The 25,184-nt window shown below is 43.1% G+C and overlaps 1 protein-coding gene across 1 annotated transcript in view; it reads left to right on the forward strand.

Annotated features, from left to right (window-relative positions):
* CEP170B (centrosomal protein 170B) overlaps positions 1-25,184 on the forward strand; it is a 52,516-nt gene that overhangs the window by 20,852 nt on the left and 6,480 nt on the right. Inside the window, exons 6-15 of the mRNA XM_054400309.1 lie at positions 6,651-6,752; positions 7,661-8,137; positions 10,280-10,342; positions 11,146-11,912; positions 14,013-14,201; positions 14,391-14,499; positions 15,508-17,283; positions 18,162-18,164; positions 20,590-20,839; positions 23,057-23,216. Coding sequence (XP_054256284.1) covers positions 6,651-6,752; positions 7,661-8,137; positions 10,280-10,342; positions 11,146-11,912; positions 14,013-14,201; positions 14,391-14,499; positions 15,508-17,283; positions 18,162-18,164; positions 20,590-20,839; positions 23,057-23,216 — 3,896 coding nt within the window. The remainder of the gene's footprint in view (positions 1-6,650; positions 6,753-7,660; positions 8,138-10,279; positions 10,343-11,145; positions 11,913-14,012; positions 14,202-14,390; positions 14,500-15,507; positions 17,284-18,161; positions 18,165-20,589; positions 20,840-23,056; positions 23,217-25,184) is intronic.

Genomic DNA, 25,184 nt, shown 5'->3' on the forward strand with positions numbered 1-25,184 from the left:
TTGTTTTGCTTTAGCTGTGTCTGTGTGTTGCCCTCCCCCATGGATGTAGTGTGTGTGTGACTGCCTCACAAGCACACAGTTAAAGGGAGGAAGCTGGTGATTATTAACCTTGACATCCTGGAGGGTGAGGTGAACCTCACTGTGGGGAGAGCTCTCCAGCTGCCTTTCAAGGGGCATGGGGTTTGTGAAAAGCATTGCTAGTGACTGGAACCAGTTTGCATTAGCTGCTGCCTGGTTGTATGAGCACTCTCATTTTTATTCTTGCCACCTTTCAAATTGTGCACTGGTTGGTTCTAACCTACATAGCATAAGCACTTATTATTTGGAACACCTTCAAAGTCAGGTTGTTGGGTGACTTTTCAGCAAGGTGACCCATTTCTCTAGCGGGTAGCTCATAGACCTGCATGTTTCTGTTATCCTTAGTGGGTGTGGGGCATAGGTCTAAGTCAAAAAAGGCTGTGAGTACTTGCTGGGGGAGGGTGCTGAAGTATGTCATGTACGGTGGGACTAACAGATACAAGCAAAAGTCATCTCTGAAGTGCTGCTAACACCACTGAAAGATGAGAGAATTCCGGACTTTCTGTTGGAAATATTTTGCTAGATTGGGCTGAAGCCTGTGGAAGCAAGAGGGAGTCTGAGCATTAAATCAGCATCTTGCTCTCCAAAATAGCGTCTCTGTCACACAAGCAGAATGATCAGTGGGTCCCTTTTTTCATTTGTGATGTGACTAATTCACCTTGTCTTCAGCTGCACACATGCACAGTTTCTCCTTTGTTGCTTGGAGGAGTGGCAGCAATTTAAAATGAATAGTGGAAAGAAGAATGTAGTATTCTTACTGGTAGTGGGCTTGCTCCCTGGCAGCAGAAAGAGGCTGTGGGGAAGGAGCTTTTTGCTAAGCCCGTAGGTATTTAAGAATTTGCATTCACTAATTAAAGCAAGGTCTGGAGTGACAAAAACCTTTAAAGGATTGCTTCCCAGGGCCAGGGTGGAAAAGTGGCAGAGGGAATGCAAGCTTTCAGGGAAGAGGTTTAACAAAACAATGTGAACAATTAGAGCTGCTTAGAAATGGGAGGAGGTGAGGGGCTGAGGATAAAGAGTTCTAGAGGAGTGAATGGGAAACAGTCATTTAGTCTTTTATGCTGTTGAACTGACAGCTTTTGGGCTTATGTTGCCTGTAAGCAGAAAATCGTTGATCTTTATGAAATGTTTGAGGTAAGGAGCTTGGTGAACTCTATGGGTTGGATATGGATGTGAATATGAATAAGAAAATTGCCCACAGGTCTGCCAAGTATATTCTAAAAATAACCATCAGCACTCATGTTTAAAGCCTTAAGCAATCCAGCCTTGAACCGAGCAGATTTTAAGACTCTCACAATCCCCATCTGTTGCTACCTGAGTGGTGGTACTGGATGAGATAATCTACTTTGTAGTCTTCTGTTCTCAACATATAGTTAATCCTCAAGCTGAGGTTAATTATTTATTTATTTTTTAAAAAAGCCTTCACAGTCTGATGGGACTAGATAATGCTGAATTTCATTACTAACCTCTGAATAACTGCTGTAGGCCTGAGTTTCCAGGGGTGGAGGCTACCCACAGCATCCAGCTGAAATGGGCGTCATCAACTGCAGGAGCAAGATTAAAACTTCTCCCAGGATGTGTGAAAGAGGCTTGCTGGTTAGGTTAGCATCTGTGTCATTAGGGTGTCCTCTCAACAGAGTGGCCTACTTGAAAGTCTTGTTAATGTCCAGGGCTGAGGTCAGCAGGCAGCATGGATGGAGGCAGTGGTAGTTATGCCCAGTACTGAAGTGGTTTCCATGGTCTGTGGCTGCTTTCCCCATGAGATCATGGCAATAGTCATTTAGATGCACAGCTCTACCCTAACCTTTAATTTAGATGAGTGGTAGTGGTGAATGTGCTTTTTGTCTGAGCTAGCGTGGTGATAGCTGCATCCTGTTAAAGGTTTTACCATGTAATTGATACAAATAAATTTGTGATTATCGACCTGATTTGAGAGCCTCTGGGAGCTGTGTATGTTTGCAGCAGGTACAAAAGACCAGGGCTTAGGTTTGCCACACATCTGTGAAATAAATACAGCAGCAAAGAGTCAGAGAATTACTTTATGATTATTCCTACTGGGTCTGAATTCTCGATGTAGAAGGGGAGTCAAAATGCAGAGATGTAAGGAATTAATTTCAAAATGTTATGGCTGGATCATCTTTGTGTTTTACCTTAAAGCCTCTGCCATAAGAAGACTACTCTCCATCTTCTGAAGATGGATGTTATGAATAATGAATCAAAAATGGTTTGACTTAAAGCAAGTTGGAATTCTCATGCTTTTGTTGTGACTTGCTGTAGACAGCTTCAAAGCTGTGTATGCTTCTGTCAGCAAAGAAACCTGCTCATGCTGTTCACCTCTCTCTTGTGATGGTTTGAAGCTTTGTAAGGACCTTGGGGAAGTGCAGCCCTTATCCTCTCAAGACCCCAGGGGATGCTTTCAAGGGAAATCAGACTGTTCTGCAGTGGGAGCTGTGTGCTTGTCGTAACAGCTCTTCTGCCCACGCTCTGATAGAAAGCAGCATTAACAGAGACTTTTCTCTGTCCCTTCCATCACCTTGGTCCTGCCATTGTGGCCTTCTGCATAACTCACTTCTCCATAAATACATCCTTTGTATAGACACATTCTTTTGTTGTGGTGCCTCTCCTTCAGGTGATCAATAGTTCCGTATTAATTTAACAAGCCATGTTCTTGTCAGATTTGTTAAGCAAATGAATCTCCTTTGTTCTGTGCTAAAACAGCCTTCATTTTTCCTCTTGAGTGACTGCCCCAAAGACTGAAATGCAGGAGCAGAACATATATGTCACTGGTCTTCCCTGTGTTACACCGTCACTGGTGGCTCAGTATTTATCTGGCTGAATGCTTGTGCTGACCTCAATTCAGTTACCTAAAAGGATAGGTTTCAGGCTGCCTGAACTGATGAGCCAAGAAATATGTCTAAATGAATTGGCACCATCTGGACAGCCTGGCACCAAGTGGAGGGAGGTGGTAACAAGCTGCCATCAATTGGAGGAGGTCTCATGTCATTAAAATGACTGAGCAGTTAGTTTTCAGTGGTGTTCTTAGCTTCATTGGTGATTCAGTCTCTGCTTTCTCTGCTTTTGCAAGAGCTGCCATCTTTCACTAAAATGCAACAGGGTGGCATACATGTTTCAGAACACAGGCAGATGCACTGCTTTGGATGCTGCAGATCCAGGCTGAGGCTGCCACCTGAAATGTATCCCAACTGGTGAAGAGCAGAGTCCTCTGGCATAACTGCATGTGGCTGCTCTCTGGCCTGCTTCTGTCACAGGCATCTAGTTTTTCTGCCTTCCTATCATGCTATTTGTTGTTTGTGTGGGGTTTTTTTTTCACCCCTCCCCTTTTTATAGAATATTATTGTGTTAGAGCTGGAGTGGAGAGAGGCATCAGCTTGATTGCGCTGGCTAATTAGAAGGGGTGGAGGCTTCTGATATGAGGACTTCAGTGAATTCATACAGCTCTTCAGAAGTCAGGAACATTTTACTCTGGCTCAGGATCTGGCCATTTTCAGCAGTAGCCAAGAATGAGGGTGTCTGTGTCACTTCATGATGTTATTCAGAATGCAAATTAATATGAAGGATTAGTGGAAACATTACCTGATCTTAAAATATTGAAACTGTCCCCAAGTAACAAGATACTGCCCTGACTTTCCATCTTTGCCTTTTGCAGTATTTGAAGCAAAGCTCCAAAAAAGTGAGCAGATGTGTTGCACATATTGTTACAGAACATTGCAGATGGTGCCCCATAAGGTCTATGTCATGGGGCAGGAGGGACCTTCTGCCACCATCCATTGAGTGCAGTGAAGCAGCTCCCATGCTGGTAGCCCCTGGCCAACCTGATGCATTCTCTGTAAGGGCTCCTTGATGTGGCTTGGGGTTTTGGGTTTGTGCTACCTTTTGTCAGAGGGAGAATTTAGGGAATACTGCGGCACTGCTGGGGCTCTTTAGGGTAGGGGTCAGAACTTGAGAAGGCAGAGGTGCTGACTCATTATTCTTTATAAATATTTATTTTATTTTTCCCTTCAACTTTCCTTGCAATCCTAAAGTTTCCTGTCAGCAGAAAGCCTGATCAAGGTTGACTTGCTCCCATGACGACCTTTTCCCTGTAGGAGAAAAGCTTCTGAGGGACAAATGCTGTAGCTGCTGTGTTTGGTACACAGGTGAGGGGTACAGATCTTGGGGCAGGAATAGCTTATTGGAAGAATTCTGTCCTGTAAGGATGGATGTGAGCTGTCTTATCTTACTTCTGCCACTTTGGAAACAAAATGTTCTTGCAATAGGTAACTAGAATCTAATAGACTAGGGTGCTTTTGGGATTCTGTGAGAGGATGGTATGTGCTGAAGAGATGAGCTGTAGTGAGGCAACTCCTTGCAAGGTACAAGTAGTAGCAGTACCCATGCTTGGGAAAGATACTGTTTGTGCAGAGTAGAATCTGAGATGGTCTTTGCGATTCATCTGTAGGGCAGATGTTCCACCAGCAAGTTACAATAACCCACTGATGAGTTTTTATACTTGATTGTATTAATCTGAGACAAGAATCCAAAATCTCTCTTTAGGCTTGAGTCCTTCACTGTGCCCCATTGACCTTTAGGTGTGAGCTACCTCAGACATGGCTGGCTGTTACTAGTGGATTTGTCCATCACCCCAGAGTGGTGTTCTCCTTGTAGCAATTCAGAGGCTGATAATTCATTGCAGTTTGTGCCCAAATAAGAGCCTGACATTAGTAGAGCAGATCCTGTGTGGTTGTGGTGAGGATCTACTTGGTGGTATAGAGAGTGATAGGTTTCTGATAGGCTGTGTGACAGAAGGTCTCAGCCTAGCAGAGATCAAGCCCTGCATTTGGGTGCCTCTGTTTATTGACAAGCTTGTGAATGTTTGTGGGGGTTCATTGGTTTATTTTTTTCTTTTTTCCTTCCACTCTCTTGAGTGGTTAATCCATCCTCGGTTATGAAACATATTTCTTAGCAGTTCCAGTTTATTCAATGTGAGAAGTGCTTTCTGCTTTGAACTTTAAAAGGCTGCCTACATAATGGCAGGAGAGTTTATCTTCTACACACCCTAGGCAAAAAGAAGACTAATACTTCCAGTCTCTGTTGATGTTCAGTGTGAAGGGAGGCAGTATGGTTAATTTTGAAACACAAAGATCTCTTGGACAGGGCCTGTGGGCTGCACCTGTAAAACAAAATTTTTGCCTGTGGACTGTCAGTGTATGATGTCATCTATCTCTGGAATTATCCTAGAATAAAAACATCTACTTTAGATGTAGTAGTGCTCATTGGGTCTGTTATAGTTTTAGGTATAGTTTTAGAAACAGCAGCATGAAACCAGGCTTCTTTTTTTCTTTGACTTAATTCCCCTTCGTCTCTTGACTTCCCTTATGTTAGTAAGTGCTTTCTGTCATTTCCCTGTTAAAGTAGGGAATGCAGAATTGGAGAGCTGTTTGGTGGCTGCTGTACACAGAGCACTGTGTGCTTTAAAGCCGCAAGCCAAGCAGCAGCTGGCGGTAGAAGCCCAGATATTGCTCTGTAGCTGAAGCCAGGTCAGTAAAGAGTGTGCTGATGATTGCTTGGGTAGAGGTGGAAGCAGCTAACAAAGCTGGAGCTCAACATCAGCCCCTTTCCTGTCCTTGTGTTTCTACTACCTTAGGATGAAGGAACAAAAGCTACTTCATTTGCTTCTCTTAAACCATTATAAAAATACAATAATAATAACTATACCACATGTAAATTGAGACATATTCTTTTTACTTATTGCATAAACAGCAGCAGCCCCCAAGGCAGTGCCCAAACACAATCTTGTTTTGTGGAGGCAAAAGCAGAAGCAGTCAATGGGCTCCTTTTGGTACCAATTGTTGGAGCAAAGCCCTGATCTTCCAGTGAATGCTCACTGAGCAGAGAAAATGATAGAAACCTGGCTCCATAAGAAAAACCTCTGTCCTGCATAGAATATGGAATCCACTTGGTTCACTTTAAGCTTTAAAGAGCAAGAACCTACTTTATGTATGTGTAAGGCAATAGTTTTAACATTTTTCTTAAAGTTGTAATGCTGCAAGAATTTCCTGTTATGGGATATGTGTCACTTAGAGTGATAACAGTGGGAAAAAATCCCTGACCTCACAACATCCATGGACATGGTGAGGCAGGAAAGGGCAAAACTAAAGTATTCTCAACTGAGACCAGGAAAAGAGTCTGATTTTCACCTGAATTGCAGGCGAGTTGCAGACAATTTTGTGTTAGCATTTTGTAGAGTGTCCTGCCAAAAATATTCCACTTCCTGTGCATAATGAGGCTAGAAAGGAAGAAAAGACAGCATTTGGGAAACATAGCTATAAATGAGAGCAAAGGGAGGACGAGTCAGCATCTTGCAGCAGACTGTAAAAAGGAAAAAAAGAGAGGGGGGGGGAAAAAAAGCCTGAACATACTCCTTATTATATATAATTTGCTGTTATAACTGCAGTGTAACAGGTACATGATCACGTCTGGCCCTGCTGTTTTTCCTTTTTGACGTGTGGGTTGACTTCTATGAGCCTGGTAAATGTTAATGTTTCTGCGTCAAAATGTTTATCTTCTTCTAGAAACCAATACCTACCGCACCCCTCTTTATGGGCAGCCCTCCTGGTGGGGGGAAGATGATGCAAATAACAAGGAGGACAGAAGGCAAGAGGAACATTACTCAGGTAATGGAGGAGATTTGGGGTGGGAGATAGGCAAAATTTTTGCACACTTCTCGTCTTTACTATGTGAAGCCATCCTGCTTCAAGGCTGTAATTACACGTTTTAAAAAATCTGCTCCTATTTGCGTATTCCTATCTGTAGATTGATGAAACCAGAATAAGGGAATATTAAATTTCCCCTAAAATATGTGCATTTTAGAAAGATCAGTTGTGGAATAGCTCATTGTGGATGAGAATGGCCTTGCTAAGCTTGTTTGAGACCTAGTCATACAGCAGTGCTGTCTGTGATTCTCTGCAGCCCACTGGAATAAACCATCCACTGTGTCTCTCAGGAGTTTCCTGAGATGCTTTAAGAGCATTGACTGGATTTGATTAATGTGGAAGCAGTCTATTTCTCACCTCATCATCCTTGGAAGCCATTTAGTCTTACCACTCCTGTTGTGAATCTGTATACGTGGAAGAGGCATCTTTTCTCATTCGTGCAGTAAATCTGATGTTTCTATCAAATGCTGCCTATGCTTTGGCACACCATGTAGCGCTTTTATTTTGACGCATGTGCAGCGTATCTGTTCTCTACCGGAGAGAGGTGGTGATTGACAGCCTTCTCAAGAGGTTGAAATTAGCACGTGACCTTCCAATCAGGAAGTTTGGGTACTACTGAAAAAATGTGGCATGGTGATATTAGAGAATTAGGTGTTGAACCAGCAACCCCATACCTGTGATTACCTTTGCACACTCATGCTTTGCCGTTGAACTGTGTGCAAAATGAAACAGGATCTCCCCACATCAGCCCATGCATACCAAATGCGACCAACCTCATAGGTTTCTGCCAAAACATTTTTTTAAATCCATTTTAGCTAATGTTTGTGAAATTAAGCTTTTCTTGCCTTTTTTTTTTTTTTTTTTTGTAGAAAGATCAAAAGAGATAACCCAACATGAAGAAGAACTGAATGGTAATATTTCTACTTATAGAGATTCCCAAGAACAGTCTGTGTTTGCTTTTCGGAGAGAGCCAAGTTACTTTGAGATTCCAACTAAAGAATTTCAGCAGCCATCAAAATCGCCAGAAACACAGGTCCATGAGATCCCAACAAAGGATATCGATGCTGTAGTAGCCCCAGTTGTACAGAGTCATGCCTCTTTCACCATTGAATTTGATGATGGTACTCCTGGTAAAATAAAGATAAAAGACCATGTAACTAAATTTTCGCTCAGACAGAGAAGACCATACAGTAAGGAACCAGCTCATACGGCAGTGCTGTCAGCGGAGAGCAAAGTGGCTGACTGGTTGGTCCAGAATGACCCAAGCTTGATGAGACGGCAGTCTCCAGGAGATGATGTGTACAGTACAAAGAGTGACCTGCCAGTTCATGTGAGGACGCTTAAAGGTGAGTGAATGCCTTCTCATCTGGGCATGGGTTTCTGTTGGCTTCTTCTGTCAAGAAGGACTGAATTAAATTATCTTTGCTTCAGATTTGCAAGATGAAGAATATTTCGATAATGAGTGTTAATGTTTTGAATCTGACTAGCAGACTTTTCACCTGGCCCTGAAGTCATGTGTGATGCTGGTGTGGGGACACTCTAATTCGGTTCCTCTACATCTATAATGCCAGCTCAGCAGTAAGAGTGATTGAAAAAAAAAATTTTGATTTTTAAATGTCTAAAATAACTTCCATGTGTTCACGCAGGCTGGTAAACACAGGTATTTCAGTGGATTTTCTTCTCTTGCTTCCCCCTAGCTGAAGGAATTAACTTCCTTTTGGCTGGAGTCACCCTGATGGCTATAATCACCAGATCCACATGGTAGGGTGACCAGAGGTCCTAACACAGAGACTGGTGATAGAGTTGAGATATACACAATCACTGATGAAGAAAATTGTAGTGTAGAAGAAACTAAAGCTTCTTTAAAGTCCTGCTCTGTTCAAAAGCTTCATTTCATGAACCTGTGTCCTGTCACCCATGACTGTGAGGAATTCTTTGGGATTTTTGAAAAGTCTGAAGTGTAATTTGGAGCCCAGTTCATAGTGCAGCTGGTGGCTCCCGTGATTTTAATGTGAGTTTGAATAGAATTATAAAATCTTATAATATAAGATTTGTACTTGCTTGAATGTCTGTCTTGGACCATGCACTGAACAGCTAGTAGGGGACCACTGATTCCTGCATCCTTGCTGCCTTGCAGGCCTCTGGAAGAGCTATAATTTTGAACTGCAACTTTTAACTGATTAAGTCATATTGAAGGTTACCAGACTTGCACTTAAGGTCCTTCTTAAATGACAGCAATACCCTCTTTTCTTTAAAGGAGTGTTTGCTTGGTCCTTGTTGGAAAAACATGGTAGTGTGAAGACTTTCTCCTGTTATACCTGCAGCTTGCTGTTTTATGTGCAGTTCTTTTATAAGCTCCTGTGGTCAAAAAAGACTCATACACCCAGCCTTGGAGTTTGTTGTGGCATGGAAATGGAAATACTTTGTTGTTGTTGCTTGTTTCTCAATAAGGGACAGTGCTGAAGTGCCCTGCCTGATTATGTAGGGTCTTATTTTTGGTCTACTGTGACAGAGGATTTTGGGATTTGGGTTGAGGTTTTTCTGTTAATGTGCTATAGGGTTTTGTTGACTTGTTGGAGAACATGGTCAGGGATAGAAATGTGCCTCAGTAGCTTTGCTTTTTCCTGTTGGCAAAAATTAGGCAGCTGCTCAACCTAGGATTTTCCTGAGCAATTCACAGGATACTAAACTGACTGCACTTGGCTCTTTCCAGTCTATAAGGCATGGAAAGAAGCTGAGGTAATTGAATGCATTATTTGCATATCAAGAAATCAACTCTTTGGACATTTGATTAAAACATACACTGTTGGTGGCCTGAGGAGTTTATCCGCCTCTACTTTGGCAGAGGACAGGCAGTCATTTATCTGTGATAGCTGTGTAACACGTTCTTCTGACAGCCCTAATTTTGAAGATGTCTTGGAGGCTACTGCTGGCTGTCTACCAGCTTTGTGTCTTCAGGATCAGAGATTCCCACCATTAGAGCTCATTAGTGACATTTGTTCACTTTTTGGAACAATGTGATGAACATGAAACCTGGTACCAAGACTAGAAAGTTCAAGTCTTTAGCAAGCTTGAGAAGGCATGCATGGCGTTGTGCTGGGGCATCTGTGGGCAGAGTGGGTGTTTTTTGTTGTATCCTCACTGTTTTGCATTCAGCAGAGTTGTTAGGCAAGACCCTTTAATTTAAGAACTTTCACTTCCAAGGACAAAGCTTATTATCCCTCAGGGTACTATGCAAAAGCCAGGATTCATGAGGGTGTTAGGAAAATTCAGAGGACTGACTCCTGGGTTGAATGGATCTTGTATTACATTGTACTCTTTTGCGACTAACTTGAGATAATAAATGGTCGTCATTCATGTGTCTGGAGAACTTGCAAAGTAAGTTTGAGCAGTTTTCCTTTCAAACACGTGGTATTTTAGCCAGTATATCTTGCTGCATATTACAGTCTAGTGCGCAGAGACCTCTTTCCCCCTTCTCCCGATGACAGGTTCCTGGTCGTTGACTGAATCGTGTTGTGTGCCTTCACACCAGTTTCCTTCTCCAAAAAAAGGTTTGTTTTTTTGGTTTACTTTTAACTTTTTGTTGTACTTATTTTCTTGAGAGTCAGATGCTGAGGGGCAGGCATCAGTGATACACAGAGAAGGTTGTAAACATGGTTGTTGTGAAAATGATTACAAACTTACTTTAAGCTTTGCTTGGCTGGTGATAGGATGGTGTAGCTGATGGGGTGTCATGGTGTGATTCTTAAATCTTCAGGAAAAGTAAGGAATCCTGCAAATTCACTTCTCTGGTAGCTTCTGGTTTATTTCCCACAGTTCAGGTACTTAAGAGGTGCATGCACTCACAACACACTGATCTGGTCTTTCATCATAGGAATGTGATTTCATGGGATGTAGTGTGGGGGGTTTATTTACTGATTCTGCAGTGATATTTCTACTCTGTAACAGAGAGAACATAATTAAGTAATCTTGACCTACAATAATTGGAAGAATGGCAAAATTATGTCGTAATTTTTATTGAAAGGGAAAAAAGAAAGAAACAGATCATTTAGGTATATAAATCTGCAGTACAAAACCAGAAATTCTTGGGGTTGAAATGATTTCTTGATTTTTTTTTTTTTTTTTTTAATGACTTCATAGCCAACTATTTGTGAAAAGTGGGTCAGGAGATAGCTGCCTTCTTTATTTCGTCTGATGGGACACAATACCTGTACCACAGCAGATGTCATTGGAGCTGTTTTAATACTGCAGGATTTGCTTCTTTTAACTGAAATGATAAATTTCAACTAAGAGGTAATGACAGGGCCACAGCAAGTAAGAATATGAAAGTCAAATGTACATACCTTGTTTCCAGGCAATAGGCACGAGGACGGGACACAGAGTGACTCTGAAGACCCTGTTGCACCCAAGGCAGAGAAGGAGGCAACAACAACAGGCAGTGAACGTGTGACGGAGCAAGCCAGGCTACAGCGTCAGATGAGACGTGATCCCCATGAGATGCTGCACAACAAGCAGGCCTTTGTCATTGAGTTCTTTGAGGACACGCCGCGGAAGAAACGGTCACAGTCCTTCACACACAGTGCACACTCCTCCCAGAGTGACACCGATCCAGGGCTGAAGACCAAGGCTGAAAAACGCAAAAACGCATTGCCAGCGGAGAAGTTGGGAAATGTGGCACCACCGTCTCACCTTGGGGCCCAGGGGGGCAAACCCAGTAACAGCTCCTCTGGGACCCAAAGAACTAGCTCGTTCAAGAGGGAGAAAACTGAGGATAGGATCAACTCTTCATCCTCCTCTGCTTCCAGAGCATCAGCCAAAACATATGGAAGTGTTGGAAGAAAGTCTAAAATGGCTCAGGATTTTATGGCTGAGTACTTGAGGGAGGCTGCTCAATCTGGGAAGCCAAGCACTGAGAAACCAGCACCTCTGTCTGTGCCGGTAGCTCCACGTGTGGTTGTATCTTCAGAACCAGAGTCTGCTTCTGCTCCACCTCCAGAGGTAAAGTCAGCCCAGGGCAGGAGGAATGATGAGGAGGACAGTGTGAGTGAGACGGGCACATACACCATCGAGACAGAGTCACAGGATAAAGAGGTGGAGGAAGCACGAAAGATGATAGACCAGGTAAATGCTGCTTTTCTGTGCTTGAACAGTGAGCTAAGGGCTGAAAGCTTGGGTTTCTGCACCTTGTGCTGGAAGGCCTAATTTTCTTAGTTGTTGCCATGAAGGACTGCTCCTTTTTAAATTGAGTGCAGCAGAAGTTTATAGTTAGGAGTGGGATATCATCCTGAGTGACCTGTGTTAAGGATAAGCCCTAACAAACTGAGAGACTGGTCTTTAAAAACAACCCAAACCACCTCTCCCCAAAAACCAACAAAGAAACCCCACCACCAATAAAAAAACCACAAGTGAGAAACCTACAGAGTACAAAAAGGCAAGGTAAACCCACAGCAAAGAGCTGCCTTGCTTCCAAAATGAAATTTGGATGCAAAAGTACAAGAGTGGGATTGCCATTTATTTAGGGGAAGAGCAGCACCAGAATAAAGATGAGAGTGATCCTGCTGAGAGTCATGGCTGGGAGCAGCTCAGCTCTCTAGAACTGTTCCCAAGCTTCTGCCTTGGCATTGCACGACTTTCTGCCACTGTTACAAAGATGGGAGCTGCAGCCTGTCACTGATGGAGTATCCCCTGGTTGGCCAAAGGTAGACCAAAAGAAATAGAGGCCAAGGGCTGGTGCTTAGTGGTAGGTGGTTCTGCATTTGGCTGTGCCTTGTTGGAAAGGGAGTGCCTGCTGGCAGGCAAGTGGCAACTAGTTGAGATAGTGTAGGGTGTGTACTACATCAGGGGCAATCCTAGATGGATCTGTTCTTGTTTGGATTTTGCAAAGTGAATAATAATCTAGAAAAAAAAACAGAGATGAGGGAGAGGCTTAACAAAATCAACTCAACTAAGCAACCACAGGGCAAATCCAAGTTTGGCTGATTTTTCAGGTTTAACTTTCATCTGTGGTCTATTATGAAAACAAAGCTGGCAAGTTGCTGTGAAGGTTTAGTGAACTGCAGGCAGGAGGATGATGAGGTTTGAAGGAAGCCTTAACTGACTTTAGATCTTTGTGTACACTATTCTGTAAGCCTGGATATAGCTTCCCTTTTTTGTTTATTTATTACATTTGTTCCTTACATCTTGTTTTAAATGTGATCGGAAGCTTTTGGAACAGGATGTTTAGGCCACAAGGCCCTAGTCCTGACATTAGATGGTTAATTGTTCTACTGGGGAAATATGAGGAAAAATGTCACAAAAATACAATTACTTCTAGGGAGTAGTCTTGGCAGCCATGTGACTTGGGCAGGCAAGCTGGCCAAGTTCTGCTCCTAACTCTGCTGTAGACTTGGTGCAGTGCAGAACTGACGCTTTGGAAACAACTGATAACCAGACCTCAGTTTCTGTCCAGGAAGAAAGTCAAGATAAATTCTGGATTTGCTGAGGTTTTGAGATGAATCTGCTTTTTATTCCCCCACCATTGCACACAGTTTTTTCTAATAGAAATGAGAGTGAAGAACTTCATGACTATTTCTGCCCAGCCTAGGTGTCCTTCATGGTGACATCTTCCTCTGAACTACTTGTAGTTAGGGAGGAGAAAGAAGTCCTTCTGAGGCATGATCTTGATCACTCTCCTAGGAAGACCTGTTTATCTCCAGGGAGAATCTGGCCAGCTAGTTCAAACACTGACTTGTCTCAAAGGTATATTATTTCCTGGATCCTCACGTGGCGGTGCAAGGCTGCTTTGCTCAATTTAATCTTTGTTACAGTCTATCAAAGACCTTGGAGATAGACCTTTCCCTTTTTTCTTTTCTTTTTTTTTTTTTCCTAATTCTCTGTGAATGAGCTGGTAAATAGCTTTCCTGACAATCATCCTAAATTTTTCATGGCTGAAAAGGGACTCCTTTTCAGAGAAAATTGCTACTGGTAAAGGTAACACACTGAAATAAGGAAGAGAGAGAGAAAAGGTAGGTATGAGTGAGATTCTATGAGTAAGTTTCAAGCTTCTACTGTGGAGTACAGCAGAAAGTGATTTATGTAACGTGTATAGGAGCGTTAGCAAGTGTTTCTTGCCCTTTGGGATCATAATTTGTGTCTGATAATACTTTGTGGATTTGGATTTTTGGGCTAATATTTTTTTTATTTTCTTGGATTTTAATATTTCCCATGCAAACAACTTTTCAGGTTTTTGGTGTTCTTGAATCACCTGAATTTACCAGAATCTCTTCAGCCTTTAGACCAATAATTAAAGGTGAAAAAGATGACTCCAGTTCTCATCAGCATCTAATCAGTGAAAATGGCACTAGTCAAAAGTCATCCTTGCTCCAGGCATTTGCCTCAAAAGCTGCGAGTGGGTCTCAAGCTGATGTGCAGGTATGGGCAGTCCAGGTGGATTTGCTGGGATGGTGGAGGTTTAGATGTGTTTTCTGTCTGGATGGAAATGCAATGCCCAGATTGATTTCCATTTTGAGGAGGCTGACGTGTGTATGAGAGAAGAGATTTTGTTTCTAGGATTTGGTTTACAAACCCTGTTCTGATACCACCTTCCCCACGTTGTTGTAGATGTCTGCGGCATCTCAAGGGAGTCAGAAGTGGGTATCTAGGTGGGCAAGCCTTGCAGACAGTTACTCTGACTCTGGATCTGTCTCTGGGCAGGGTGATGGAGGTACAGGTAAGTCTCATCCTGTCATTCCTCTTTGAAGGTGATTGAATCTAGGCCACAGTGATATGAAAAGCAGAAATTAAAGGCTTCTATGCATGTGGCTGTGGCTTATTTTCTGTTTTAGTTAATGTAATTGAGGATGAGATGGATAGAATAACTTGTTCCCAGTGGAGTAAAGATGGTGGAGTCAGCCTCCAGTATGTATTTCAGAGTCATCCAAGATGTTCTTAACTGTTATGTTTGACAAGAATAAAGGGCACCTGGGAAAGAGAAAGGTCAAGGACTGCCTTATGATTCCAGATGAAAGTCCTTTGCAAGTTGTCTTGGACTTAATTGCTAACTTGCACTTTTTCTGTGTGCATGCTTTTCCTGTGTCCAGCTGTGCTGAGAATTATAGGCAGTTCTACGGTTTCCTGTCAGGTGGCAGGTTTGAAACACTGGAGATTAGCCTAGAAAAGTGGGAATGGAGGGGTGAAAGGGAGCAGGAGGAGATCAAACTTCCATTGTAACTGGGAAGACAGTTTACAGAACCTGTGGTTCTGCTGGTATGTGAGAAAGGGAGAAGCATGCTTTGTTGGCTTTTGTAAATGTTTTCAACCTCTGTGGGTGGAAATATTTATCATTACCTTCTTGCCATCAACAGCTGTAGGTAGAGTCAGTAAAGATTAGATGAAACCTTTGTTTTGGAGGTCATTGCCACTGTTTTTACATGCGAGAACCTGGCTCCTAGAGCGTTTAAAATATTACCATAGTCAAGTAACCAGTTCTCCTGGTATTTAGAGGCTTCACTATCAGATATGAAGCCCTGGCCAGCGGCATGGGAGAAATAAGAACACTGTGTTGGGCAAGTGTGTCTATACTGATAAGCCCACCTGTGCTGGGGCAGTGAGCTGTAACTCAGAGCTCTTTCTGCTGGAGCTTTGCCGTGGGATATGCTTGTATGAAGCTTTTCCTAAATAAATAAATAAATGCTATAGTTGTACATCAGTTGATTCTTGTCCACTTAACCCTCTTCAGAAAGTGGTGTAGCCCCAAAACCTGGGGAACCAGAAAACACTGTGCCCTTGAGAACAAGGCGCCTTCTTCCCCAGCTCCCACCAAGTGATAAATCAGACAGTCCCACACCTGCAGCAGTCCTGGTTTGCCAGGAGTCCTATTCTGAGGTTACCAAGAGAACTATTGTGAAGGACCACTGTGTGGAAGCCTATGGTGATCCCAATAGCCGCCTCTTTATTCAAGAAGACTTGGATCCAGATAGCCTCAGTGATGCCAGCAGATCTGATGATGGCTTCAGCGCAGACAAAGGCAAGAAATATAGAGAGAGCAATAAAATGCTAGAGCAGGTGGGGGAAGACACAAGATCAGAGAGCTGGCAGCCAGGATCCTCCCAGGTCTCAAGCATGAGAGCTGTAAGTGAGCCAATTTCAACTTCTTTCTACATTGGTGATGGCAGCAATGATGCAGAGATTCCCTCCAAGCTCTCTCTGAACATGTCACATGCTCGAGCAGAGAAAGACAGCAAGGATCAGGAGTTTTCCTTCAAGTCTGCTGGCACGTCAGTTCCTGGAAAGCCACCAGTCAAAGATGTTAGTGCTTACATAAACGCAGCTGGAAAAGTGGTTATTTCCCTTCATCAGAATCTTCCTCAAGATCAAGAAAACATGGCAGGAAAGGAAACATCTTTTGTTAGGCAAGAAAGTTTTACCAAAGATAAATCAAGCAGTGGTGTTCCTCAAAATAAACTCCCACATATTTCAAGTCACCCTCTGCTTAAAGATTTAGAGGCTGTTCGATCAACTCGTATGGACTTTGGTCAGGAAACTCATCTTCTCCTTAAGGACACTGAAACTGCCTTGGCAGCACTGGAAGCCAAATTACTTTGTCAAAGTCAACAGCTGGAGCCCTCAGAATCTGCCGGTCAGCTGGAGGACTCCTTGTCAGGGGACTCGGATGTGGACACTGCTAGCACGGTCAGCTTGGTGAGTGGGAAGAACGTCCCAACAAACGCCCCAAAACGTAAAGCAGTCACGAGCTTGCAGAAGGAGAAATCTTCTTCCACACCATCCATCCAGGACCAGTATGGGCAGCCCAGCGCTCGGGACAGGCTGACGGAGAAGCGGAAAACGCAAGCACCAGAAGCATCAAACCACACGGAGACTGCTAAACGCTTCCAGATGAAGCGGAGCACTGGGACTCGAGGTTCACTTGACTTCACAGATGATGAGAGAAGCTCAAGCTTGCCCTACCTGCCAGTCCCTGATGCGGTTGTATCTGACCACGAGCACTCAGTAACTCGTCCAGCTCCCAGAAGGAAACCTTTTACTCAGGCCACCAAGGAGGAGCACAGCAAAACGACCTTGAATGTGCAGAAAATCCAGCAAGTTCTCACTCGCTCCAACAGTTTATCCACCCCACGGCCCACAAGGGCCTCGAAGCTACGTCGTGCTCGGCTGGGAGATACTTCAGACAATGAATGTGTCGATACTGAGAAATCAGCCACTAACCCTGAAGCCACTGCTCCGGGCACCAAGCAGTCCACAGAGACAAAGAAGCTCTCCCGGCTGGACATCCTCGCCATGCCAAGGAAACGGGCAGGTTCGTTTACAGTGCCCAGTGACTCTGAGACAACGCAGTCAAGGCCAGGGTTTTCAGGCCGGAGTGTGGAGTCCTATCGGAAGACGACGGCTGCTGCAGAGGTGAGAGCTGCGGCAAGGAAGATGGCAGCTGCTGCCTCCACGAAGCAGCCTTTCATCAGGACCCGTTCCAGCAGTGTCAAGTATTCCTCCTCATCCAGTAAGTGCTTATGCTTTATGTTTCTCCCCTGCTCCCCTCTTTCTGCTTTGTAGGCTGCATATGGTTGCCAAGGATTGGTATCTCAGCAATATAAATGCTGCATTGGTGAGTACAAATGTGCAATAAACAAGTGGTGCAGAGGTTGAGATTTCCTGTGGGTTTGGAAACAAGCAGAGCTTCTCTCACACTCAATGATAATGTTGTGGTGTTGTCTGTGAGGATACCCCAAATCACTTCTTTCTTGTGTTGTTTTATTGTTTGTTTGTTTGGGGGTTTTAAGTTTTTTGTGTTTCTTTTTATGTTTTGGTTTTGTTTTGTTGTGGGTTTTTTGGTAGTGTTTTTTTATGTGACTTTATTTTTTAAACAGTTCACATTTGACAGGAGCATGCTAGTCATTTTTTTGTTTAAAAGGTAGAATTTAATGCCTTTCTAGTGCTACAAGGAATTCTGTTCTATTTTGACTTTTAAGATTCAAAATTTACTCCCAGAGAGCTTATAATGGTGTTGATGACAGCTAATGTCCAAAGTGGCATGTTTGAAGGTATCTGAAACAGGAAAACAGGGAATAAGTGTTCCTGTGTTGTCAAGCCTGTTCCCTTGTTCTTGCTACACTGGGCACACTACATGTTGATTTTCATTATGTATTTTCATTCCGTGTTGCCATAGGTAAGGCAGAGACACAGTTGTGTTTCCCATGAGGTGCAGAGGTTTGAGAGCTATCTTGCCATGTAGCTGTGCACTCAACAGACCCTTGCAGTATCAGTGTCTGTCACGTTGAAATCAGCCTTAAATTAGGAGGTGGGGACAATGTACATGACAACTCAAAGATGGTGATTAATAATAGAAGATTGTCCCCAACACCTTTGGTCTAAGTCTAGGTTGTCTGTGACCTACCATGGATGTAGCAAAACAGATCTGTTTGCTTAGGTTTTCAGGAATGACAGGGAGGCAAAGGGACAGCAAGAACCCTTTAGCTGGGTTTCCCAGGCCCATTGAGAGGGATGCTTTTTTCAGCAGATCTATGTTTTTGGAAGGGGTCTTAGAGTTTTGGGTGTCTCCTTTTCATGTATTTTCCTGCAGTTGAAATAATTACCCTTCTTGCACTCTTCATTTTTATTGCATGCTAAAAATGTTATTTGCTGCTTGTTTTGATTTAGATTGTTTTATAGCATCCAGCTTCCCTTTAATATTTTTTCTTGCCCATTTATATATGCATGTAAATCGGAATGTGAATAAGCTAGAAGAGTATGTACAGTCTCTTTTGCCTTCTTTGAGATGATGCTATTATTGATTTCTTTTTAAACAATAACAAATTTAAAATAATGTGGTCAGAGTTTCCTGAACAGGAAGCACTCTTTGCAATCCCTCTCCATTTGGACCACACACTTCAAATCATTTGGAGAAAAATAATAACAAGCATTGGCCAGTTGTTTGTTTAAATGAATTGGTTTTTGATTTTCAGAGCTCTATAGTAGCATGCTAATATCTTTTCTTGTGCATAGTTGCAGCAGATGATGCTAATCCTTTCTCTGAATTAGTTGCTTTTAAAATACTAACCTCCTAATTCCTTGATATGATTGTTAACCTTTCACAAACTCCTAAGTATTCTCTTGTACTTCATGCTTCATTGTGCTGTGCCAAGTGTGTGATGTGTGTTCCTACAAATGCTGTTAGAGTTATACTGAATCAACACCTAGCACAAAAGTTACTGATGAACGGAATTGTTAGACTGTGCCATCAAGACATTTTTAGCATGATACAAGAACCCTTGAAAGCAGTGAGTGTTTAGCCTTGGGAGTATGGAGGCAGGTGTGGCTGATTTATTCAAGGATTTCTTAAGGCGTTTAGCTAACCACAGTAGTTTCCAACTCTCCCAGTGGGAGAAAGTTAATTTCTGTAAGAGGAGCAGGATGAACTCTGGCTGTGAGACAAGAAAACCACTAGATTGTCAGGCCATCTGAAGTAATTTTGTGGAACGCTTAGATAACATCAGAATAATCCAAGTTACCAATTCTGAAAGCTAAGGGCCTGTCCTGTCCTCCCCTGCTCCTCTGTGTACATGGTTTGTTTACTCAGTGTAATTTGAATGGTACTGTGGGAGTTGATTCTCATTTCCCTTGGCATACAGGGATGGAAAATCAGGCTCTTTATTAAAAAAAATTTCTGTTCAATGACAGGGTGAACTCTTGAGTCTAAACCTGTGTTTAAAAAAATTATCTCTGATTGAATATGAGCAAATTTATTTCCTCTGTGTGTATGTGTGTGTGTGTATATATATATATGTATTTATATGAATCCTAAGTCAAGACATTTATATAGCTATAGCAGACATACCAATGTCTAGGAATGGTTCTTTCACTATACAGTAACTATCTGTTCTTTACACCTGCATCTTCTATGCCAAATTTGTTATTTTTGTTTGTATGCTCTGTGATGCTGGTTTAATTTGCTTGTAGTGCTTCAGGGTTATGACAATCCTGGTAACTCAGCAAAGCTTTTAGGTGTTTAATAACTTGGTGTGCTTAAGACCTTTAGGTGTTTAATATTATTTTAAGTAAGTAGGCTGATTCTGTGTTTGGTGGGTCTTGATTCTGGAGGGAAGGGAATGATGCAGTATCCATAGAGAGTGTAGTGAGGCAGCGAACACTGGGAGCCCAGTTTTCAAATAAGGACATCTTGATTCTTTCCATGCAAGGAGGACCTGGGTGTCTATAAATGTGCAGAACGAGGTGGATAAGTGGTCAGCTTTCATTTGGCTCCAGAGATTGGAGCTGACTGTGTGAATACTTTTTCTTGTAGAACTGGTGAATTGGTGATTTGGGAGGCAGGAGATGAACCTGGGGGCATGGACTCTTACACATAACACCAAGTACCATAGTCTGTTCTTCACTCAAAATCCCCTCCTTTTGCTTGTACTTGCAGCTAACTGGGAAGATGTCTGCAGGCTTGAAAATTTGGCTCTTTTTAGAAAATTACTTCTGTGGGACTGTGAGGAGTCTGAAACATGCTACTTACACACAGAGCTTCTGTGCATGGAAAGCCAAGTCTGTGGTAGTAATTTACTGCATTGGATTTGTTAACACAGTCATTTTGCTTTTCCATTGGAATTTCACACTCCAAATTTGTATAGTAAATGGGAGCCATACAAGTGCTCACATTTGAAATAAATTCTGAGAATGTACTATTTAACTTAAAATTTGCACAGAAACTCTCCTTGTGCTCTTCGGCTGGTTTTGTGTTACCTTTTTGCCCTTTTGTAGTTCTTTACTAGTTTCCTCAGTCTGAAACCAATTCATTTTTTATAAGCATCAAGGCGGAGACCACAGGGTTCAGATTACACTTCTACTTCGGAGGAGGAATATGGCTCAAATCACAGCTCCCCTAAACACAAACGCTCCCATACTTCAACAGCCACACAAACACCAAGGATACGTGGCTGTGGGCTGAGCAAGCAAAAGCACAACGGCAGAGAAACGGATGATGATGAAGATTTTGATGACCAGTCTGACCCCTACAACTTCATGGCGCAAACAGCGGAGATAGCAGAAATAGCCAGGTGAGGTGGGGTTCTATGCATGGACTCACATGCTGAAAATGGATTGAGGGGTTTTTGCGTTGTTCAAAACAAGCCCAGGTGTAGAAGTAGAAGGAGAGGTATTCTCTCCTGTTGTTGGTGTGTTTCCCCTTGCCCTCCCCCACCTCATCTCCTTCATATCTGAACATCAGCATGTTCAGACTTGAAAGGCTTTAATGAAACTTTACAGCTTGTGCTAGGCAATGCTGGTTGCATCTTTCCTCTAATACATGTCAAGATGCAGGGAAGCTAGATTCTGTCTTTGTTTCTTGTTCAAGCTGTGAACAGGTATCTTCTTTTACCTCTAAGTAAGTCAAAAGATGTGACTGTTTATACCTCTTTATCTCTGCTTTCTGCTGGAAGTCACTGTATGCTCATGGAGTGGTTGGTGTGAACTGTCCTAATTTCTGCAGGGGAAGTCAAATGGGTTAGCAAAGACTGAATGTGTAAACTACTGAAGCTGCGTTGCCTGAAGCTAGTGAGGGAGCAGTAAGCAGTCCCTGTGGGGCAGAAACCTCTTTGTTTGGCACAATTGAATCCAAACAAGAAAATCTGTATAAATGAGTTGCCTTTGCTTTGCTTGATGTCCCTGGATACGGGACCTGTTGTGTACTGGTGGTCTGGTGGTTGCCTGGAGGAACTTATCCGTAAAGCAAACAGATTCTTTTTTTAAACAGTGGCATTTGAGGTTTGACATCTCTAGTATGCAACAGTGTTATGCCAGTTTTCCAGAAATACTGGTCTTCTACTGCATGGCCATGCTTGAAATACTTTCAGCTGAGGAAGTCATCTTCTGTCTGCTTTTGGTCAGCAATTCACATCACCCTTACACTTGCTGCACTGATCTCAAAAGGGCTTTTCTTGTGTGAACGTTACTGTCAAGCTTCTCAGAAGTGTGTCATCATTCAAGCCAGGCTGCATTACCTGTGCTGCATGAAGAGTGTGTGTGGGAGATGCTGGCTTCCCTCCAAACAGCGTTTGTAGCGTGGGGAAAGCTTCGGGTGGCAGCAGCTATAAATAAATGGTTGCGTCAGACCTGTCTGGCGCTGCACATTGCAGGGCTCTGTCACTGAGTCTGCTTCGTAATTGCAGTTCTGATTTCCGTTGCTGCTCCCAAATTAACTGGGAGGGGTTTAGAGGAGTCAGAGTTAAAAGGGAAAATGCCACTTGTTTACAGTAAGTGAATCACATAATGGATGCATTTGGTGACAGCTCTGTCCAAACCGGTGTGGACAGAGGACACCTTAGGCAAGCACATCAAACTGCTTGTTATTGATTCAAACTTATTAATTAAGCATTTTCTGAGAAAATATTTTGATGAACTGACAGTTTTATCCCTTTACATGTTCTCATTCTAAGAAGGTGTCTTTCAGATGAAGCTGGATAGCTAGAAGATTTTTTTTTTTCTTTCAGAAGCTTTTCTTTAAAAATCACCACAACAGCTACTTTTGGTCTGAAGGGATGGTGGGGTTTTTAAAGCTCTGCTAGCAACAATCCAGACACTTAGAAACTGTTTTTGAGATCTAGAGCAAGTGGAGCAGAGTGCTGCACTCACTGAGTATTGAACTGGACAGCTGTAAAGGGGCTTGAAGTTTCAAGACTTGGTTTCTGCAAACCAGATCCCTTTTAGTTATGCCATGCTGACTGATTATCCCTCAGCCCTTTTGGAAAACATGGAATATTTTGATTTACAGTCTGCAAATCACAAGGAAGAAGGAAAGATAATTTGAGGGTTTATTGCTTCAGTAACAAGGAAAAAAAAAACTTTTTTCCCTTGTAAGGGCTTTTTAGGGAAAACAAAGAAGTCCCAAGAAGTCAAACTGACTGTGTTCTATTGAAAAAAAAAAAAAAGGAAAAAACCCCAAACAAACCAGGAAGTAGAGTAGATGGGTGGAGGAGCAATGTAAAGCTGCTTTATGGATTATTTTCAATACTTTCTGGTAGTGTGTAGTCACTAGAATTTACTCTTTAGCAAATATCTACTTTGAAGATGGGTTCAGGAGCAGGGAGGATTTATTTTATATGGAGCCAGAGCGTTTCTCAGCACCCTGCCAAGACACCCAAAAAACCCAGCTTTCCCCAGCCTCTGCAGAGGTTACAGTTACCACAAACTTTTTGTGGCTTCCTTGTTTATATTTTATGACTGAGGCATGTTGAATCATGTATCCTCATGGTTCTGCTGCCTGCCCTGTGCTTCAGGCTCAGCCAAACCTTGGTGAAGGATGTGGCCATCCTTGCTCGAGAGATTCATGATGTTGCTGGAGATGGAGACTCGCAGAGTTCATCGGGGACGGGACCAAGCACCTCCCTCAGCTCTGTGCCCAACACTCCTGCTTCCACCATATCAGCAAGAGAAGAGGTAAGATCCTGAACAACAAAAATCTCTGCCTCTGAATGCTAGTAAGTAGACAGGGCACAACTGTGATGGGAGACCTGAGCAGTATACTGAGTTGGTACAGTATTAAAAAACCCTCACCCCTGTTCTTGAATACACCCAACAGAAAGATTGACTACAATCTGTTATAGAGTACTCTTTATTTTGCCCTCCTGTGTACCACAGCCAACCTTGCCGGAGGTGGGAGTTCAGTATTTCTAAAGGATCTCATGGCAGTTAGTTGGACTTTGGTTCCTGGATGACACTGCTCCTTTGGACAGGATGGAGCAGTGGATGTGCTGTACCACTGTGCTAGTGAGCCTTGTTTCAGACAAGTTGCTGACTGTGTGCTCTGGCTACACGCTATCAGCTCTGCATTTTGTACCTCTTTTCTGTCCTTTCTGATAGGGCTGTTGAAATGCTGTGCAGGTGTTATTTGAATCACTTCCCTTCACCCGTGTATTGATGGCCAGGGAGTCTGTTCTCCAGCCAACAGGTTGGAAAAGGAGGAAGGCAGTTACCTTGGGAAGTCCTGTTCTCTAGCTCTTCAGTGAAGCTGTGGCTTCCTCCTGAGCTGTGTAGCATGGTTTGTATACACTGGTGATTTCTGAATTTGACTCAGTGCAGGGACTCAGCTCAGATCAAACTTGACTGCAAGGTCACCAGAAAGCTACAGCTGCTAAAGGAAAATTGCCTTTGCTGCTGTTTAAATCCAAACTCCCTTCTGTCTACCACCAGCAGGTGCTTAAGAAAATACCCAGCTCTCCTTATCTGCTGTTTAGACAGACTTCTTGGACCTCTGTTGTCTTTGACAGTTGTGAGAATTGCAGACCTGTCCAAAGCAGGGTTCAGAGCTGAGGACCAAACCTGCCAAAAGAGTGGTTACAGGAGGCCCTATGACCCTGCTGTGATTGTCATTGAAGGTGCAAAACAGAAATTAAGGGCGATACCTAGAAAATCAGGCGAGTATTGCCTGGGAAAAGCTGAGGTCAGCTGCAGCCTGCTCAGGAAGGGTTTTCTGCCTGGAGTTGCTTTGAGCTGTAGCGCAAAAGTGTTTCGAAATAACTTCAGGCTCTGAGATAAAGTGTTAAATTGCTTTGCTTCCTTGTAAGTGCCACACCTACAAAACTGCCTTTGTACCTTTGTCACTTGCAAAAGAAACGTTTGCCATGTGTTGTTAATGACCTGTACTCAGTGCCCAATTCCCTCCAGAAAATCTGTGTACCTACTTTTTTGTCAAGTACACTGAAGGATGCAACTGTAAGTCGGCTGGTATAGAGGGATTGTCCTCTGCCACTAGAGGAAGAACACCTTTCGAAATGCAATGTTTTTACTCTGTGCAACAGGATGGGCTCCAAAGCATATGGTTGTGATGCTGAATGGTAGGCTCACAAAGACAGGATTGCTTGGACCCAGACAATTAAGAGCTTCTCTTTGATGGGGCTTGGCAGCACTGCCATGTGCTGTGTGGGACATGCCAGTCATAGTAGTCAGGAGAGCCAGTGTAGGAAATGCTCCTGACAGTATCCACTGTGAGGGCAGTTTTTGAGATCTGACGGCGTAAAGGACAAGCACTGGAGCTTATGAAGACAGATCAGGGGCCATTACCATGAAACCACCATAAAGGCCTTTATCTAGGCTCACTCCAAACAGGGTTGGATAGCAGAGTGATTTTGGCAGGGCCAGTGTCTGAGAGGTCACTTGAGTTACACCCAGAGGCTGCCATCTGTTAATGATAGCCTGGAACAGGTTAAATCAGCAGATCTTTCTACTGGTGATGCTGAGATGTGGACCTGAATCCTGAATAGCTCAGGATCCAGCCCCTCTCATGCATCCTGGGGGTCATGTTAGGAATGGGAACAATATCAACTGACATGAGTTTAACAAACACACATCTCTTCTTTGGAACTGGACTAGAATTACCGAACATGCCTCTTCCTCTCTGGATGCTGC

The sequence above is a fragment of the Indicator indicator genome, chromosome 4 (assembly GCF_027791375.1).
Source record: "Indicator indicator isolate 239-I01 chromosome 4, UM_Iind_1.1, whole genome shotgun sequence".
NCBI classification, from domain to species: Eukaryota; Metazoa; Chordata; class Aves; order Piciformes; family Indicatoridae; genus Indicator; species Indicator indicator.